Source organism: Oncorhynchus masou, chromosome 7 (assembly GCF_036934945.1).
Source record: "Oncorhynchus masou masou isolate Uvic2021 chromosome 7, UVic_Omas_1.1, whole genome shotgun sequence".
Taxonomy (NCBI): domain Eukaryota; kingdom Metazoa; phylum Chordata; class Actinopteri; order Salmoniformes; family Salmonidae; genus Oncorhynchus; species Oncorhynchus masou.
Window position 1 is genome coordinate 3,126,418 of NC_088218.1, and position 20,000 is coordinate 3,146,417.

Genomic DNA, 20,000 nt, shown 5'->3' on the forward strand with positions numbered 1-20,000 from the left:
TGTCTTATGTGACCATACCAAACGTAACGTATTGCAGATTTTCGTTTACTATGTTACGTCTAGTTTAGGAGACCAGACAGTGTACACATAACACACGCACACAAATAAACACACACACACACACACCTCCCCTGACCGCATCACAACCATACCCAGCTGGATGATATCTCAATCTGACCGACACACACACTCACACACGCAGACACACACACACACACACACACACACACACACACACACACACACACACACACACACACACACACACACACACACACACACACACACACCTCTCTGTCTTTGTCTTCAACCTTGACCCTTGAACTAAGGCTGTGCGTTCCAAATGACACTCTATTCCTCTACTATTTTAGTGACCAAGGCCCCTAGGGCTATATTAACAGGTATAGTGGGATTAGTCTGTGTCATAATGGTAGTTATATTGACAAGTATAGTGGGATTATTCTGTAATTTAATGGTAATTATATTGACAAGTATAGTGGGATTAGTCTGTGTCATAATGGTAGTTATATTGACAAGTATAGTGGGATTATTCTGTGTCATAATGGTAACTATATTGACAAGTATAGTGGGATTATTCTGTAATTTAATGGTAATTATATTGACAAGTATAGTGGGATTAGTCTGTGTCATAATGGTAGTTATATTGACAAGTATAGTGGGATTATCTGTAATTGTAATGGTAATTATATTGACAAGTATAGTGGGATTATTCTGTAATTTAATGGTAATTATATTGACAAGTATAGTGGGATTATTCTGTAATTTAATGGTAATTATATTGACAAGTATAGTGGGATTAGTCTGTGTCATAATGGTAGTTATATTGACAAGTATAGTGGGATTATCTGTAATTGTAATGGTAATTATATTGACAAGTATAGTGGGATTATCTGTAATTGTAATGGTAATTATATTGACAAGTATAGTGGGATTATTCTGTAATTGTAATGGTAATTATATTGACAAGTATAGTGGGATTATCTGTAATTTAATGGTAATTATATTGACAAGTATAGTGGGATTATCTGTAATTTAATGGTAATTATATTGACAAGTATAGTGGGATTATTCTGTAATTTAATGGTAATTATATTGACAGGTATAGTGGGATTATTCTGTAATTTTAATGGTAATTATATCGACAAGTATAGTGGGATTATTCTGTAATTTAATGGTAATTATAGCTATTACAGGTATAGTGGGATTACACTATAGTGGGTTTCACTTATCTGGTGCATTCTAAATTTGATACCCATTAAATTCAAAATAACCCCACTGAGATCTATAAAGTACAACGTTAAATTTACTAAATGCACACATATACTGAACAATTATATAACTGCAACATGTAAAGTCTTGGTCCCATGTTTAACGAGCTGAAAAAAAATATCCCAGAAATGTTCCACAAAAAGCAAATTTCTCGAAAATGTTGTGCACACATTTGTTTACATCCCTCCTTTGATAAAATAATCCATCCACCTCACAGATGTGGCATATCAAGATGCTGATTAAACAGCATGCCCATTACACAGGTCCTGTGTGGCTCAGTCGGAAGCATGGCGCTCTGCAACGCCAAGCGTCGTGGGTATCATTCCCTGGGACCACCCATATGTAAAAGTAGTGGCCCCAGCCGACTTGTAAGTCGCTTTGGACAAAAGCGTCTGCTAAATGGGATATATTATTATTATATTACAGGTGCACCTTGTGCTCTGGACAATAAAAGGCCACTCTAAAATGTCAAAGATGTCTCACGTTTTGAGGGTGCGTGTAATTGTTGACTGCAGGAATGTCTACCAGAGCTGTTACTGTAACGGCTTTCTTCTACCTCTCTGACGAAGAGGTGGAATAAGGATCGGACCAAAATGCAACGTGGTTTGTTCGATACATCTTTAATCAGTCACGAACAATACAAAACAACAAACGTCGAAAACCGAAAGAGCCCTGACTGGTGCAACAAACACAGAGACAGGAACAATCACCCACAAACACACAGTGAAACCCAGGCTACCTAAATATGGTTCCCAATCAGAGACAACGATAATCACCTGACTCTGATTGAGAACCGCCTCTTATCAGTCACAGACCAATCTATACACCCCACACAATCCCAAGATGAAACACACTACAAATAAACCCATGTCACACCCTGGCCTGACCCAATAAATGAAAATAACATAATAAATACAGACCAGGGCGTGACAGTTACCAGATAATTTATTGTTAATTTCTCTACCATAAGCCGCCTCCAATGTCTTTTTGGAGAATTTGACAGTACGTTCAACCGGCCTCACAAGCGCAGACCACGTCGGAGACCAGCCTCCCAGACAGCTGATGAAACTGAGGGATCGTCCGAGACCAGCCTCCCAGACAGCTGATGAAACTGAGGGATCGTCGGAGACCAGCCACCCGGACAGCTGATGAAACTGAGGGATCATCCGAGACCAGCCTCCCAGACAGCTGATGAAACTGAGGGATCGTCCGAGACCAGCCTCCCAGACAGCTGATGAAACTGAGGGATCGTCCGAGACCAGCCACCTGGACAGCTGATGAAACTGAGGGATCGTCCGAGACCAGCCTCCCAGACAGCTGATGAAACTGAGGTCGTCCAAGACCAGCCACCCGGACAGCTGATGAAACTGAAGGATCATCCGAGACCAGCCTCCCAGACAGCTGATGAAACTGAGGGATTGTCCGAGACCAGCCACCCAGACAGCTGATGAAACTGAGGGATCGTCTTGAGACCAGCCACCCAGACAGCTGATGAAACTGAGGGATAGTATGAGACCAGCCACTCAGACAGCTGATGAAACTGAGGGATCATCCGAGACCAGCCACCCAGACAGCTGATGAAACTGAGGGATCATCCGAGACCAGCCACCCAGACAGCTGATGAAACTGAGGGATCATCCGAGACCAGCCACCCAGACAGCTGATGAAACTGAGGGATCATCCGAGACCAGCCACCCAGACAGCTGATGAAACTGAGGGATAGTATGAGACCAGCCACCCAGACAGCTGATGAAACTGAGGGATAGTATGAGACCAGCCACCCAGACAGCTGATGAAACTGAGGGATCGTCCGAGACCAGCCACCCAGACAGCTGGTGAAACTGAGGGATTGTCCTCTGAGACCAGCCTCCCAGACAGCTGATGAAACTGAGGGTTTTGCACAACCGAAGAATTTCTGCACAAACTGTCAGAAACCGTCTCAGGGAAGTTCATCTGCGTGCTCGTCCTCACCAGGGTCTTGATCTGACTGCAGTTCGGCGTCATAACTGACTTCAGTGGGAAAATGCTCACCTTCGATGGCCACTGTCTCGCTGGAGGAGTGTGTTATTCACAGTCTCTATTGAATCCCGGTTTCAACTGTACAGGGCAGATGGCAGTAGCAGCAGCAGCCTCGTCAAGATGATCTGGTTCCGGACTGGTAAAATACCCAGCAGCCTCGTCAAGATGATCTGGTTCCAGACTGGTAAAATACCCAGCAGCCTCGTCAAGATGATCTGGTTCCAGACTGGTAAAATACCCAGCAGCCTCGTCAAGATGATCTGGTTCTAGACTGGTAAAATACCCAGCAGCCTCGTCAAGATGATCTGGTTCTAGACTGGTAAAATACCCAGCAGCCTCGTCAAGATGATCTGGTTCTAGACTGGTAAAATACCCAGCAGCCTCGTCAAGATGATCTGGTTCCAGACTGGTAAAATACCCAGCAGCCTCGTCAAGATGATCTGGTTCCAGACTGGTAAAATACCCAGCAGCCTCGTCAAGATGATCTGGTTCCAGACTGGTAAAACACCCAGCAGCCTCGTCAAGATGATCTCCACGTGGTTGGACTGGAGTATTTGTGTTCCTTAGCATACCCTTTGTCTCTCACGGTTTGTTTTTGTGTCAGAGCCTCACCCTAACTAACCCACACCGGTTTTCTGAGAAGAGGGAGAGGAGAAGACTATGACAACAATGTACACATTGCTAGGTTGTTTGACATGTAGGGAGTTCCTTGATGACAAGGAGAACACATTGTACACACGCTGATCGCGACGCACACACACACACACATGCACGCACACACACAGAGATACAGACACACACACATGCACGCACACACACACACACAGACACACACACACGCACACACAGACACTGTGCTCTATATGAAGTCTCTTATCAGTCTCTGCTCTATATGGACGATGATAACAGATGAGGATTACAACAATATCTAAAGTTGATGTTGGAGATGATCGAGATTGTAGATAGCTGATCTAGATTGTAGTTAGTTGATATAGATTGCAGATAGCTGATCTAGATTGTATATAGCTGATCTAGATTGTAGATAGCTGATCTAGATTGTAGATAGCTGATCTAGATCGTAGATAGCTGATCTAGATTGTAGATATCTGATCAAGATTGTAGATAGCTGAACTAGATTGTAGATAGCTGATCTAGATTGTAGATAGCTGATCTAGATTGTAGATAGCTGATCTTGATTGTAGATAGCTGATCTAGATCGTAGATAGCTGATCTAGATTGTAGATATCTGATCAAGATTTAGATAGCTGAACTAGATTTGTAGATAGCTGATCTAGATCGTCCCTTATAGCTGATCTAGATCGTAGATAGTCTACAGAACCGTTTCATTGAGATCGTTTGATCCTGAAGCACCAGATATCAAAGATATTACTCCAACAGTCCATTACAGCCTGTTTCATTGGGATCCGCCCCTTACAGCCTGTTTCATTGGGATCCGCCCCTTACAGCCTGTTTTATTTGGATCCGCCCCTTACAGCCTGTTTTATTTGGATCCGTCCCCTTACAGCCTGTTTCATTGGGATCAGTCCCTTACAGCCTGTTTCATTGGGATCAGTCCCTTACAGCCTGTTTCATTGGGATCAGTCCCTTACAGCCTGTTTTATTGGGATCAGTCCCTTACAGCCTGTTTCATTGGGATCAGTCCCTTACAGCCTGTTTCATTGGGATCAGTCCCTTACAGCCTGTTTTATGGTCTCTGTTTCATTGGGATCAGTCCCTTACAGCCTGTTTCATTGGGATCAGTCATTTATGGCCTGTTTCATTGGGATCAGTCCCTTACAGCCTGTTTTATTTGGATCAGTCCCTTACAGCCTGCTTTATTTGGATCCGTCCCTTACAGCCTGTTTTATTGGGATCAGTCCCTTACAGCCTGTTTCACTGGGATCAGTCTCTTACAGCCTGTTTCATTTGGATCCGTCCCTTACAGACTGTTTCATTGGGATCAGTCCCTTACGGCCTGTTTCATTTGGATCCGTCCCTTACAGACTGTTTCATTGGGATCAGTCCCTTATGGCCTGTTTCATTGGGATCAGTCCCTTACAGCCTGTTTCATTTGGGATCAGTCCCTTGCAGCCTGTTTTATTGGGATCAGTCCCTTGCAGCCTGTTTTCTTGGGATCAGTCCCTTACAGCCTGTTTTATTTGGATCCGCCCCTTACAGCCTGTTTCATTGGGATCAGTCCCTTATGGCCTGTTTCATTTGGATCAGTCCCTTATGTTCTGTTTCATTGAGATCAGTCATTTATGGCCTGTTTCATTGGGATCAGTCCCTTATGGCCTGTTTCATTGGGATCAGTCATTTATGGCCTGTTTCATTGGGATCAGTCCCTTACAGCCTGTTTCATTGGGATCAGTCCTTTATGGCCTGTTTCATTGGGATCAGTCCCTTATGGCCTGTTTCATTGGGATCAGTCCCTTACAGCCTGTTTCATTGGGATCAGTCCCTTACAGCCTGTTTCATTGGGATCAGTCCCTTATGTTCTGTTTCATTGGGATCAGTCCCTTATGGCCTGTTTCATTGGGATCAGTCCCTTATGGCCTGTTTTATTGGGATCAGTCCCTTACGGCCTGTTTCATTGGGATCAGTCCCTTATGGCCTGTTTCATTGGGATCAGTCCCTTATGGCCTGTTTTATTGGGATCAGTCCCTTACAGCCTGTTTTATTGGGATCAGTCCTTAAAAGCCTGTTTCATTGGGATCAGTCCCTTGCAGCCTGTTTCATTTGGATGTTTGTGTGTAGGGCTGGCAGGTAGTCTGGTGGTTAGAGTGTTGGGCCAGTAACCAAAAGGTTGCTGGATCGAATCCCTGAGCTGACGAGGTAAAAATCTGCCCCTGAACAAGGCAGTTAACCCACTGTTCTCACTGTAAATAAGAACTTATTCTTAACTGACTTTCCTTGTTAAATTTTAAAGAATTGGGGATTCATTTCATTTCCCCCCCGCTTAAATTCTAATTTATAATCAAAACATTGTCATTAATTTACATCCTAATATAAAAGGCACGACCCGGTAGGCCGTTTTAATTTCAGAAAAGCAATATAATATGAAAATAAAGCACTTTTTAATATTCAAACAAGGATTTGTTTTCAGAGACAGACAATAAGAACATGGTTTAGGGAATGACAGGTTCACTGGGAGGTGACTAAGGATGCGTTCCAAATGGCACCCTATTATATATAGTGCACTCCTTCAGACCAGAGCCCTATAGAACCCTATTCCCTATATAGTGCACTCCTTCAGACCAGAGCCCTATAGAACCATATTTCCTATATAGTGCACTACTTTAGACCAGGGCCCTATAGAAGCCTATTCCCTATATAGTGCACTACTTTTGACCAGAGACCTATGGAGCCCTATTCCCTACATAGTGCACTACTTTAGACCAGCGCCCTATAGAACCCTATTCCCTATATAGTGCACTACTTTAGACCAGCGCCCTATAGAAGCCTATTCCCTATATAGTGCGCTACTTTTGACCAGAGACCTACGGAACCCTATTCCCTACATAGTGCACTACTTTAGACCAGAACCATATTCCCTATATAGTGCACTACTTTAGACCAGGGCCCTATAGAAGCCTATTCCCTATATAGTGCACTACTTTTGACCAGAGACCTATGGAACCCTATTCCCTACATAGTGCACTACTTTAGACCAGCGCCCTATAGAACCCTATTCCCTATATAGTGCACTACTTTAGACCAGAGTCCTATGGAACTCTATTCCCTACATAGTGCACTACTTTAGACCAGAGCCCTATAGAACCCTATTCCCTATATAGTGCACTACTTTAGACCAGAGCCCTATGGAACCCTATTCCCTACATAGTGCACTACTTTAGACCAGCGCCCTATATAGGGAAATAGGGTGCCATTTGGGACACACATAAAGGAGGCAGGTAGAGGGTTTGTTTGGTGGCCAGGCAAGAAGCCTCCTCTTGAAACTGTATAACAACAAAATACAAATTTTAATCTCACACAAATTCCAGTAGATTTGAAGAAAATTACAGATTTTAATTGACTTCTGCACTGCACTCTGGGGTCAGCTTTTCCAATGCAATCGAAAGGGGTATGAAAAAAAACATTGTTATATCAATCAATCAATCAATCAATCAATATTGTTATACACACCAAATGATCCTCATTCCTTTCCAACGATCCTGACATCCTTGTGAAATAAAAATAGAATCTCTCCCATTTTTAAAATTTGTAAGTTTAAGGAGTAATTTCTTAGGGCTTTCACAAAAAAGAATAAAAAAAAATAATCTTATCTATTTAAAGATTTTGTTATAAAGTTATAAAACATTTCATATTATCTACAATATATACACATCACGTTGGATCTTTTAATACGATTTTAAAATTTGGACTTGTCACAAACGGCGCCCTAATTCCTATATAGTGCACCACCATGGGCCCTGGTTAAAAGTAGTGCACTAAATAGGCAAAAGGGGGTGCAATTTGGGATCCAGGCCTTTTGTCTTTTGAGGATGAAAATCTACACTTTCACATTGTTTATAAACAGTTGCAGTGTAACAGTTTTGTACGTTGGAGTCTTTTCAATGTCAACGTCGTCAAATGTTTGAGATTTCCGTCCGCTTTCTATCTGCGTCGCGCACGTCACCGTTCATCTTCAAAGGCATTTCAACCTCTAGTCTTTTCATTTGACGTTTCCTCCATTTCTTCAGTTTCTTGCAGCATATATAAGCAGTCAATGTGACGACGATGCAGAACAGTCCCAGACAGGTCACTGACAGAGCTATGAGTAGCGGCTGACAGGGGAACAGGTCCTCCCTGCCGGGCCTCTCTGTCAGTTTACCCACGTACCACTGCTTCTCCTCCATCTGGATCTCAGCCGCCTCCCCGGTGAGAAGACTCTGGATGTAGCTCTCGTTAGAAACCGTCTCGTTGACGAAGAGGTTGACCAAGACCGTGGAGTGGAGAGGCTCGGGTTGACCGTGGTCCGAGACTTTAACCAGTAGACTGTAGAGACCGCGGTCACTCAGTTCTCTCTTCAACGTGATGTTCCCTGTGTCCGGGTCGATATCAAACGATCCCGGCTCGCCACCCTTCCTCTTGATGATGCTGTAGGCGATAACGGCGTTCATTCCTGTGTCTTTATCCACGGCGTAAACCTCTGTGATGGAGGTCCCTGGTAGGGTGCTAGGTAACACCAGCATGTAGGACTGGTTAGACTGGGGGAACAAGACGACGGGAGGGTTATCGTTTACGTCAAGGAGGAGGACGGTAACCACGGTGAGGCAGGAGAGAGAGGGTTCCCCTCCGTCGACTGCCTCGATCCAGAGGTAGTACGTCCCCTGTTGCTCCCGGTCCAGAGGGGTACGGGCCCTGAGAGCGCCGCGCCCCGCGTCGATCACGAAGATGTCGCTGCCGTTGACGATGGAGAGGGCCACCCAGCCGTTCTCGCCTGCGTCCGCGTCCGTTACCGAGAGGACGCCGATCTCGCCAAAACCCGGGAAATTCTCTGGCACAAAGAATGTGAAGTCTTTGTTGATGAAGCGCGGGCTGTTGGGTAAAAAAAGAAGAACATCTATCAAATCAAATCATATCAATCAATCAAAACTATCAATCAAATCAAATCAATCAAAACAATCAATCGAATAAATCAATCAAAACAATCAAATCATATCAATCAATCAAAACAATCAATCAAAACAGCAGTTATCACAAAGTGTCTGGCCTTCCTCTTACCTGTTGTCATAACAAACAAATCAAATCATATCAATCAATCAAAACAATCAATCAAATCATATAAATCAATCAAAACAATCAATCCAATCAAATCATATCAATCAAATCAATCAATCAATCAAAACAATAAATCAAATCATATCAATCAATCAAAACAATCAATCCAATCAAATCATATCAATCAATCAAAACAATCAATCCAATCAAATCATATCAATCAATCAAAACTTTCAATCAAAACTGCAGTTATCACAAAATGTCTGGCCTTTCTCTTACCTGTTGTCATTGCGGTCCAGCACAGTGATGACCACTGTAGCTATAGACTCTCTCCTGGGGGTCCCTCGGTCCACCGCCCGAACCATGAACCTGCAGAGGATACAGTTTAGCATTTACAAACTCTTATTATTATTGTCTCGTCACAATATTACAACAACAATAAACAAAACAAATTGCAGATATATAAAAAATAAAAAAAAACACTATGAACATCCATAGGCAGTTATAATGCATTGTGTCATCCATATATCCAGTTTCCGCTTTAAATGACATTCAGCTTATTAAGGCTTCATAAAGGGTTCATAAAGCCTACCTGACTAAACGCTAGATAAATGTGTTACAAAACATCTATAACCGTACGTCATGCTTCATAAAGGGTTCATAAAGCCTACCTGACTAAACGCTACATAAATGTGTTACAAAACATCTATAACCGTACGTCATGCTTTATAAAGGCTTCATAAAGCCTACCTGACTAAACGCTACATAAATGTGTTACAAAACATCTATAACCGTACGTCATTCTTCATAAAGGCTTCATAAAGCCTACCCAACTAAGCGCTACATAAATGTGTTACAAAACATCTATAACCGTACGTCATGCTTCATAAAGGCTTCATAAAGCCTACCCAACTAAGCGCTACATAAATGTGTTACAAAACATCTATAACCGTACGTCATGCTTCATAAAGGCTTCATAAAGCCTACCTAACTAAGGTCTACATAAATGTTACAAAACATCTATAACCGTACGTCATGCTTCATAAAGGGTTCATAAAGCCTACCCAACTAAGCGCTACATAAATGTGTTACAAAACATCTATAACCGTACGTCATGCTTCATAAAGGCTTCATAAAGCCTACCCAACTACGTCATGCTTCATAAAGGGTTCATAAAGCCTACCTAACTAAGCGCTACATAAATGTGTTACAAAATATCTATAAACATCTATAACCGTACGTCATGCTTTATAGGATACATAATTGTGACATAGCATGTTGTGCTGCAGGATGACACACGATCTAAAGAGAATTTTACAATTACCTTGATCTAAAGTCACGTTACAATTACCTTGATAAAAGCCCCCCAAAATAAGGAAATTGAAAGTGTTGGACCCAGTCAGGTCTATAATAATATAACAAGTGGCTTTCATACTGAAACAAGTAAATATATACCACCAGTACTGAAACCAAGTTACATGTTCCTCAGTACATAAACACGCATACAACGATATAGCAAGTCATACTGCGGGGTGTTGGACCCAGTCAGGTCTTTATACAACGATATAACAAGTCATACTGCGGGGTGTTGAACAAAGTCAGGCCTTTATATAACAAGTCATACTGTGGGGTGTTGGACCCAGTCAGGTCTTTATATAACAAGTCATACTGTGGGGTGTTGGACCCAGTCAGGTCTTTATATAACAAGTCATACTGTGGGGTGTTGGACCCAGTCAGGTCTTTATATAACAAGTCATACTGCGGGGTCTTGGACCCAGTCAGGTATTTATATAACAAGTCATACTGCGGGGTGTTGGACCCAGTCAGGTCTTTATACAACAATATAACAAGTCATACTGCGGGGTGTTGGACCCAGTCAGGTCTTTATATAACAAGTCATACTGCGGGGTGTTGAACCCAGTCAGGTCTCTATATAACAAGTCATACTGTGGGGTGTTGGACCCAGCCAGGTCTTTATATAACAAGTCATACTGTGGGGTGTTGGACCCAGTCAGGTCTTTATATAACAAGTCATACTGTGGGGTGTTGGACCCAGTCAGGTCTCTATATAATAATATAACAAGTCATACTGTGAGATACCATAAATATATACCACCAGCCTTCAGAGATACCATGCTGTCCTGTAAACACATACCACCAGCCTTCAGAGATACCATGCTGTCCTATAAACACATACCACCAGCCTTCAGAGATACCATGCTGTCCTGTAAACACATACCACCAGCCTTCAGAGATACCATGCTGTCCTATAAACACATACCACCAGCCTTCAGAGATACCATGCTGTACTATAAACACATACCACCAGCCTTCAGAGATACCATGCTGTCCTGTAAACACATACCACCAACCTTCAGAGATACCATGCTGTCCCGTAAACACATACCACCAGCCTTCAGAGATACCATGCTGTCCTGTAAACACATACCACCAGCCTTCAGAGATACCATGCTGTACTGTAAACACATACCACCAGCCTTCAGAGATACCATGCTGTCCTGTAAACACATACCACCAGCCTTCAGAGATACCATGCTGTCCTGTAAACACATACCACCAGCCTTCAGAGATACCATGCTGTACCCTAAACACATACCACCGGCCTCCAGAGATACCATGCTGTACCCTAAACACATACCACCAGCCTCCAGAGATACCATGCTGTACCCTAAACACATACCACCAGCCTTCAGAGATACCATGCTTTACCCTAAACACATACCACCGGCCTCCAGAGATACCATGCTGTACCCTAAACACATACCACCAGCCTTCAGAGATACCATGCTGTCCTGTAAACACATACCACCAGCCTTCAGAGATACCATGCTGTCCTTTAAACACATACCACCAGCCTTCAGAGATACCATGCTGTCCCGTAAACACATACCACCAGCCTTCAGAGATACCATGCTGTACTATAAACACATACCACCAGCCTTCAGAGATACCATGCTGTACTATAAACACATACCACCAGCCTTCAGAGATACCATGCTGTCCTGTAAACACATACCACCAGCCTTCAGAGATACCATGCTGTACCATAAATACATACCACCAGCCTTCAGAGATACCATGCTGTCCTGTAAACACATACCACCAGCCTTCAGAGATACCATGCTGTCCTGTAAACACATACCACCGACCTTCAGAGATACCATGCTGTACCATAAATACATACCACCAGCCTTCAGAGATACCATGCTGTCCTGTAAACACATACCACCAGCCTTCAGAGATACCATGCTGTCCTGTAAACACATACCACCAGCCATCAGAGATACCATGCTGTCCTGTAAACACATACCACCAGCCATCAGAGATACCATGCTGTACTATAAACACATACCACCAGCCATCAGAGATACCATGCTGTCCTGTAAACACATACCACCAGCCATCAGAGATACCATGCTGTCCTGTAAACACATACCACCAGCCTTCAGAGATACCATGCTGTCCTGTAAACACATACCACCAGCCTTCAGAGATACCATGCTGTCCTGTAAACACATACCACCAGCCTTCAGAGATACCATGCTGTCCTGAAAACACATACCACCAGCCTTCAGAGATACCATGCTGTCCTGTAAACACATACCGCCAACCTTCAGAGATACCATGCTGTCCTGTAAACACATACCACCAGCCTTCAGAGATACCATGCTGTACCCTAAACACATACCACCGGCCTCCAGAGATACCATGCTGTACCCTAAACACATACCACCGGCCTCCAGAGATACCATGCTGTTCTGTAAACACATACCACCAGCCTTCAGAGATACCATGCTGTACCCTAAACACATACCACCGGCCTCCAGAGATACCATGCTGTACCCTAAACACATACCACCAGCCTCCAGAGATACCATGCTGTACCCTAAACACATACCACCAGCCTTCAGAGATACCATGCTGTACCCTAAACACATACCACCGGCCTCCAGAGATACCATGCTGTACCCTAAACACATACCACCAGCCTTCAGAGATACCATGCTGTCCTGTAAACACATACCACCAGCCTTCAGAGATACCATGCTGTCCTTTAAACCATACCACCAGCCTTCAGAGATACCATGCTGTCCTGTAAACACATACCACCAGCCTTCAGAGATACCATGCTGTCCTGTAAACACATACCACCAGCCTTCAGAGATACCATGCTGTCCTGTAAACGCATACCACCAGCCTTCAGAGATACCATGCTGTCCTGTAAACACATACCACCAGCCTTCAGAGATACCATGCTGTCCTATAAACACATACCACCAACCTTCAGAGATACCATGCTGTCCTGTAAACACATACCACCAGCCTTCAGAGATACCATGCTGTCCTATAAACACATACCACCAACCTTCAGAGATACCATGCTGTACTATAAATACATACCACCAGCCTTGGTTTTAGGTCAATATAGTATGTTTTAAAAGCTGTGGGAAAACCAGAAAAAAAACGGGGAAATCTGAAACCTGGAAAAACAAAACCGAGGAAACGTAGTATAGGTGGGAACCCCCCCCCCCGGAATTCAGCCAAAAAATACATACGGATTTTAACGGACCCCACCAATGTTTTTGGTGAAGAACTGCACTTTAGAGTGTGTGATTCTGCAGCATTCTGGGGACAGTTGAGATCAGGTCCACTATTGGCTGTGCGCCCAAGAGGGAAAGAGGTTGGGCCTGTCCTACAAAGGGTTTAGAGTAATATAACACACGGGCGTTTATCCACAGCCATTTGCAGTCACGCGCCAATACATTTTTACATACGGGTGGAAGTCTAACCCACCATGCTGGTGTTGCAATTCTCTACCAAGATGCATGATGGGTTATCAATTCATTTGTGATGCCTCAATTTAATATGATTTATAAAGCCGTTATTAAACATTGCTTATGCCACCCTTGATAAAGAACAGGTTTATGTCATCTTTGACATAGATTTATTTAATTACACCAACTTTGTTTTTTTGTTTCACTTTTTTTATGCGCTTTGAGATTATTTCCTGTAATGAAACAGCTAAATAAGCAAATTATTCTTATTACTATAAACATATATAGGCAATTTATAATGCATTGTAATCCATACAGTATCAGTCGTAATACGTTATGATACATCATCAATCCGCGACAGAACCTGTAGGTCTGCTTCTCTTCTCGGTCCAGAGATGTGGACACGGTCAGCACGCCGGTCAGCCTCTCCAGGAGGAACACGGAGGGGGCGTCTGACCCCAGCGTGTAGATGACCTCTCCTCTGGCCTCACTGTCCTGGTCTGTGGCCTGGAGCTGGGTCAGGAAGCTGTTGGGAGGGTTATTCTCCTCCACGGAGACCTGAGAATGAAATAAGTGTTAACAAGGACTCTAATAATAAGTATGGTGTTATCAAGGACTCTGATAATAAGTATGGTGTTATCAAGGACTCTAATAATAAGTATGGTGTTATCAAGGACTCTAATAATAAGGACTCTAATAATAAGTATGGTGTTATCAAGGACTCTAATAATACGTATGGTGTTATCAAGGACTCTGATAATAAGTATGGTGTTATCAAGGACTCTAATAATAAGTATGGTGTTATCAAGGACTCTAATAATAAGTATGGTGTTATCAAGGACTCTAATAATAAGTATGGTGTTATCAAGGACTCTAATAATAAGTATGGTGTTATCAAGGACTCTAATAATAAGTATGGTGTTATCAAGGACTCTGATAATAAGTATGGTGTTATCAAGGACTCTAATAATAAGTATGGTGTTATCAAGGACTCTAATAATAAGTATGGTGTTATCAAGGACTCTAATAATAAGTATGGTGTTAACAAGGACTAATAATAAGTATGGTGTTATCAAGGACTCTGATAATAAGTATGGTGTTATCAAGGACTCTAATAATAAGTATGGTGTTAACAAAGACTCTAATAATAAGTATGGTGTTATCAAGGACTCTAATAATACGTATGGTGTTATCAAGGACTCTGATAATAAGTATGGTGTTATCAAGGACTCTAATAATAAGTATGGTGTTATCAAGGACTCTAATAATAAGTATGGTGTTATCAAGGACTCTAATAATAAGTATGGTGTTATCAAGGACTCTAATAATAAGTATGGTGTTAACAAGGACTAATAATAAGTATGGTGTTATCAAGGACTCTGATAATAAGTATGGTGTTATCAAGGACTCTAATAATAAGTATGGTGTTAACAAGGACTCTGATAATAAGTATGGTGTTATCAAGGACTCTGATAATAAGTATGATGTTATCAAGGAATCAAATAAGTAGGTAAATATATAAATAAATAAGTACATTTTAAAATACATTTGTAAATAGTATAATAAATAAGTACATTTTAAAATAAATATATAATACCTAAATACTAAAATACATTTGTAAATACTATAATAAATAAGTAAACACTAAAATAATTGTGTAAATACTGTAATAATAAGTAAATGCTATAATAAATAAATGCATTTTAAAATACATTTGTAAATTCTAAAATAAATAGGTAAATACTGAAATAAATACGTGAGAAGACCTTTTTTAGATTTTATTAGTCAACAACAATTATTTTTCAACAACAAAAGAATCCTCTATATTTTGTATTATTGTACTGAAATGGCTTAAGAAAATCAACGTACTATAAATAATATGCTCAATGTTTCATGTCCAAACCCTAACCGTAAACATAGAAACATTCATGCGTTCATAAATACATTCACTCACCTCATACAGAGACTGTTTGAAGACTGGCGCGTTGTCGTTCTCATCCAGAACCAGGATCTTAACGAAGGTCTTAATGGCGAGACCTCTGGGGTTCCTGAGCACTACGGTCAGCTCGTAGTCCTGCCTCTGCTCGTGGTCCAGCGACTCCGTCGTCTCTAACAGATACTCGTTCTTCAACCGTTTGTAAGGTGTCAGTCGGAACGGGCCGAATCCTTCAAGTAGACATTCCGTCCCTGGTCCTCTCTGGTCCGTGTTCGACACAGTGAAAAACGCGATCGGGGAAAACGGCGGTTCGGACTCCTTCATCTTGACCACGCCGTCTTTCTCCGCCGCGATGTAGCGCGGCATAATAACAGGCGGACCGGAAGCTACCCGGATCACGTGCACCGTCACCGTGGCGACGGCAGGGACGCAACCAGGCCCGTTGGCGAGGACAGTGAGTTTGTAGTACTTCCCGGTTGCGGTGTTGATCTGACCGGCCAGTTTGATCACTCCGGTAATCCGGTCCAGATGGAACAGAGCTCTAGCCTCCCGGGGAACGCGGTCGCTGTACGCATAGCTGATCACGGCGTTGGCGCCCTGGTCTGGGTCGAAGGCGTGTAACCTGGACAGGTGCTCTCCTTTAGTCGTATTCCCGTAGAGCGTCACGTTGACCTGTGACTCTGTGAACTGAGGACAGTTATCGTTGACATCAGTGATTATAATCCTTAACGTGGCGGTGCCAAGGAGAGGTGGCAACCCACCGTCCTCTGCTATAATATCCGTTACGTATTCTTCCCGTCGTTCCCGGTCCAGCTCGTCGGTCACGATGAGGAAGGGTGTCAGCTCACCCCCCTCGTTCTCCTCTACGTCCAGAGTGAACACCCCAAAGTCGTTGACCAGCCAGTAAGTCTGAACCCCGTGAAACCCCAGATCGGGGTCTGTCGCTGACTGCTCCACCGCGAACCTCGCATTGACCTGGGTGTTCTCCGGGACGGAAACCCTAATCTCGCCCGTCGGGAAGCGCGGACGGTTATCGTTAACGTCCTCGACCAAGATTTTGACCTTAACCAGCTGGAAATACTGCTGGGGTAGAACGAAAACATCCAGGGAGAGGACGCAGCCCTGGTTGTACTCCGAGGAGTCGGGGCAGAGCGTCTCCCTGTCGATCTCTTTGCCAGACGTAAACAGCTGTCCCGTAGTGCTGTTCAGAGTGACATACTGATCACTGGGCTTCTTCTGGGGCAGATTGAATAAAACATGGGGATCGAGGGATAAATCCAAGTGTAGGTCGGAGCCCATGGACCCGATGAGTGTCCCTGAGGGTAATCCTTCTTTTATCTTATAGACCAGCTCTTTCGCTTGGCTGAAATTAGCAAAACAGCAGAGGGGGCTGGTGTAAAGGAGGAGTATACACAAACCCTGAAATACAGACACAGTACAGAAACATGGGGGTTTAACAAATAGACTTCCAGACATGAGAGAATCAGTCTCAGGGGGGGGGGGACAACAAACATGTTGACCAATACAGTTATATTATGGAGTCAATAGCCTACAATGTAAAGAAAATCACTGATTAAATTAGACTTTCTAAACAGGCACATATATGCTTTCATTTTTTTTAAAATACACATTTTTTACTCTTTAACTCTTTAAATAATAACATGTAGAACGTAGTCTAGGCTTTGAACCACAGACATTAAGATGTATTGAAAATAACACGTATTGAAAGTAGCACGTTACTACTCATCAATTACACGACACACGTCGAAGTTGCCAGTTGATTTAAGCGCAAGCCAAACTCTCATTTGACATTGAACTATGAGGTTTAAAAAAATAATAATAAAAAGCTTTCTCTCTTCATTTTTTTTTTCTTCATAGAAAGACTACTTTTACAAGACAACAATGAGAAAACACTTACCCACAGTACTCCTCTCGAGCTAAGTCCGGGTCCTGTTTTGTTGAACATGTTTATTCCACCTGGCGCGACGTGGTTTGACCTACAGACCGGAGCAGAGAGCCCGGAGCTAAACTGAGTTGATCACCGTAGCAGCAGCACATAGCCTCTGCAGAGTTCGTTGCTGTCTTGTCGCCTTCTGAACTGAACAGAGTCATTCATCGACAACACTGAGTCAGGAACACGCCCACAATATGCAAATAACCCCCCTGACGGCAACCAATGAGATTAGACAGCCGCTGGGATGGGCAGGGAGAGGCGGTTCAAGGATCGAGCCCTGTTTTTTTGCAGAGAGAGGGATTGTGTGTGTGTGTGTGTGTGTGTGTGTGTGTGTGTGTGTGTGTGTGTGTGTGTGTGTGTGTGTGTGTGTGTGTGTGTGTGTGTGTGTGTGTGTGTGTGTGTGTGTGTGTGTGTGTGTGTGTGTGTGTGTGTGTGTGTGTGTGTGTGTGTGTGTGTGTGTGTTCAAAACAGAGAGAAGAAGTACCCTTAGTAAGTAATAGTTGTGGTGTTTGGAGCCTGTTATTTCATAGAGCACATGAACCCAACCGTTATAAAATGTACATGTAACCTTAATGACCTGTATGTAGATGATGATGAGTGTAGGATGTTGTACTACACCAATTACAACACTTGAGAATCTTGTGTGTTTGAATTCTTGGAAATTATATGCTTTAAACAATGACCTCATAGCAGTATGTTTACAACATGAAATGTCCCCTACAGCAGTATGTTTCCATTAACACCATACTGTAGGACTGTAGATCATTAACACCATACTGTAGATCATTAACACCATACTGTAGATCATTAACACCATACTGTAGGACTGTAGATCATTAACACCATACTGTAGGTCATTAACACCATACTGTAGATCATTAACACCATACTGTAGATCATTAACAACATACTGTAGATCATTAACACCATACTGTAGGTCATTAACACCATACTGTAGATCATTAACACCATACTGTAGATCATTAACACCATACTGTAGATCATTAACACCATACTGTAGGACTGTAGATCATTAACACCATACTATAGATCATTAACACCATACTGTAGGACTGTAGATCATTAACACCATACTGTAGATCATTAACACCATACTATAGATCATTAACACCATACTGTAGGACTGTAGATCATTAACACCATACTGTAGGACTGTAGATCATTAACACCATACTGTAGGACTGTAGATCATTAACACCATACTGTAGATCATTAACACCATACTGTAGGTCATTAACACCATACTGTAGGACTGTAGATCATTAACACCATACTGTAGGTCATTAACACCATACTGTAGGTCATTAACACCATACTGTAGGTCATTAACACCATACTGTAGGTCATTAACACCATACTGTAGGTCATTAACACCATACTGTAGATCATTAACACCATACTGTAGGACTGTAGATCATTAACACCATACTGTAGATCATTAACACCATACTGTAGGACTGTAGATAATTAACACCATACTGTAGGACTGTAGATCATTAACACCATACTGTATATCATTAACACCATACTGTAGATCATTAACACCATACTGTAGATCATTAACACCATACTGTAGGACTGTAGATCATTAACACCATACTGTAGATCATTAACACCATACTGTAGGACTGTAGATCATTAACACCATACTGTAGGTCATTAACACCATACTGTAGATCATTAACACCATACTGTAGATCATTAACACCATACTGTAGGACTGTAGATCATTAACACCATACTGTAGATCATTAACACCATACTGTAGATCATTAACACCATACTGTAGGACTGTAGATCATTAACACCATACTGTAGATCATTAACACCATACTGTAGGTCATTAACACCATACTGTAGATCATTAACACCATACTGTAGATCATTAACACCATACTGTAGATCATTAACACCATACTATAGATCATTAACACCATACTGTAGGTCATTAACACCATACTGTAGATCATTAACACCATACTGTAGGACTGTAGATCATTAACACCATACTGTAGGTCATTAACACCATACTGTAAATCATTAACACCATACTGTAGGTCATTAACACCATACTGTAGATCATTAACACCATAATGTAGATCATTAACACCATACTGTAGATCATTGAAACCATACTGTAGGTCATTAACACCATACTGTAGGTCATTAACACCATACTGTAGGTCATTAACACCATACTGTAGGTCATTAACACCATACTGTAGGTCATTAACACCATACTGTAGGACTGTAGGTCATT

General features: G+C 42.3%; 1 protein-coding gene across 1 annotated transcript; it reads right to left on the bottom strand.

Annotated features, from left to right (window-relative positions):
* Positions 1-7,519: 7,519 nt before the first annotated feature.
* Positions 7,520-17,848, bottom strand: LOC135543121 (protocadherin-20-like). Its single transcript, XM_064970199.1, has 5 exons — positions 17,684-17,848; positions 15,784-17,184; positions 14,194-14,387; positions 9,313-9,402; positions 7,520-8,850 (listed from the first exon to the last, which is right to left on the bottom strand). Exons 1-5 carry the CDS (start codon positions 17,729-17,731, stop codon positions 7,899-7,901), a joined length of 2,685 nt encoding a protein of 894 aa, XP_064826271.1. The 5' UTR covers positions 17,732-17,848; the 3' UTR covers positions 7,520-7,898.
* Between the last annotated feature and the right edge of the window lie 2,152 nt (positions 17,849-20,000).

Excerpts from the sequence above, each read along its gene's own strand:
- LOC135543121 (XM_064970199.1), bottom strand. The coding sequence starts at position 17,731 with ATGTTCAACAAAACAGGACCCGGACTTAGCTCGAGAGGAGTACTGTGG. Across the intron at positions 17,185-17,683 it reads GCTCGAGAGGAGTACTGTGG|GGTTTGTGTATACTCCTCCT; the intron begins GTAAGTGTTTTC and ends TCTGTATTTCAG. Across the intron at positions 14,388-15,783 it reads TCAAACAGTCTCTGTATGAG|GTCTCCGTGGAGGAGAATAA; the intron begins GTGAGTGAATGT and ends TTTCATTCTCAG.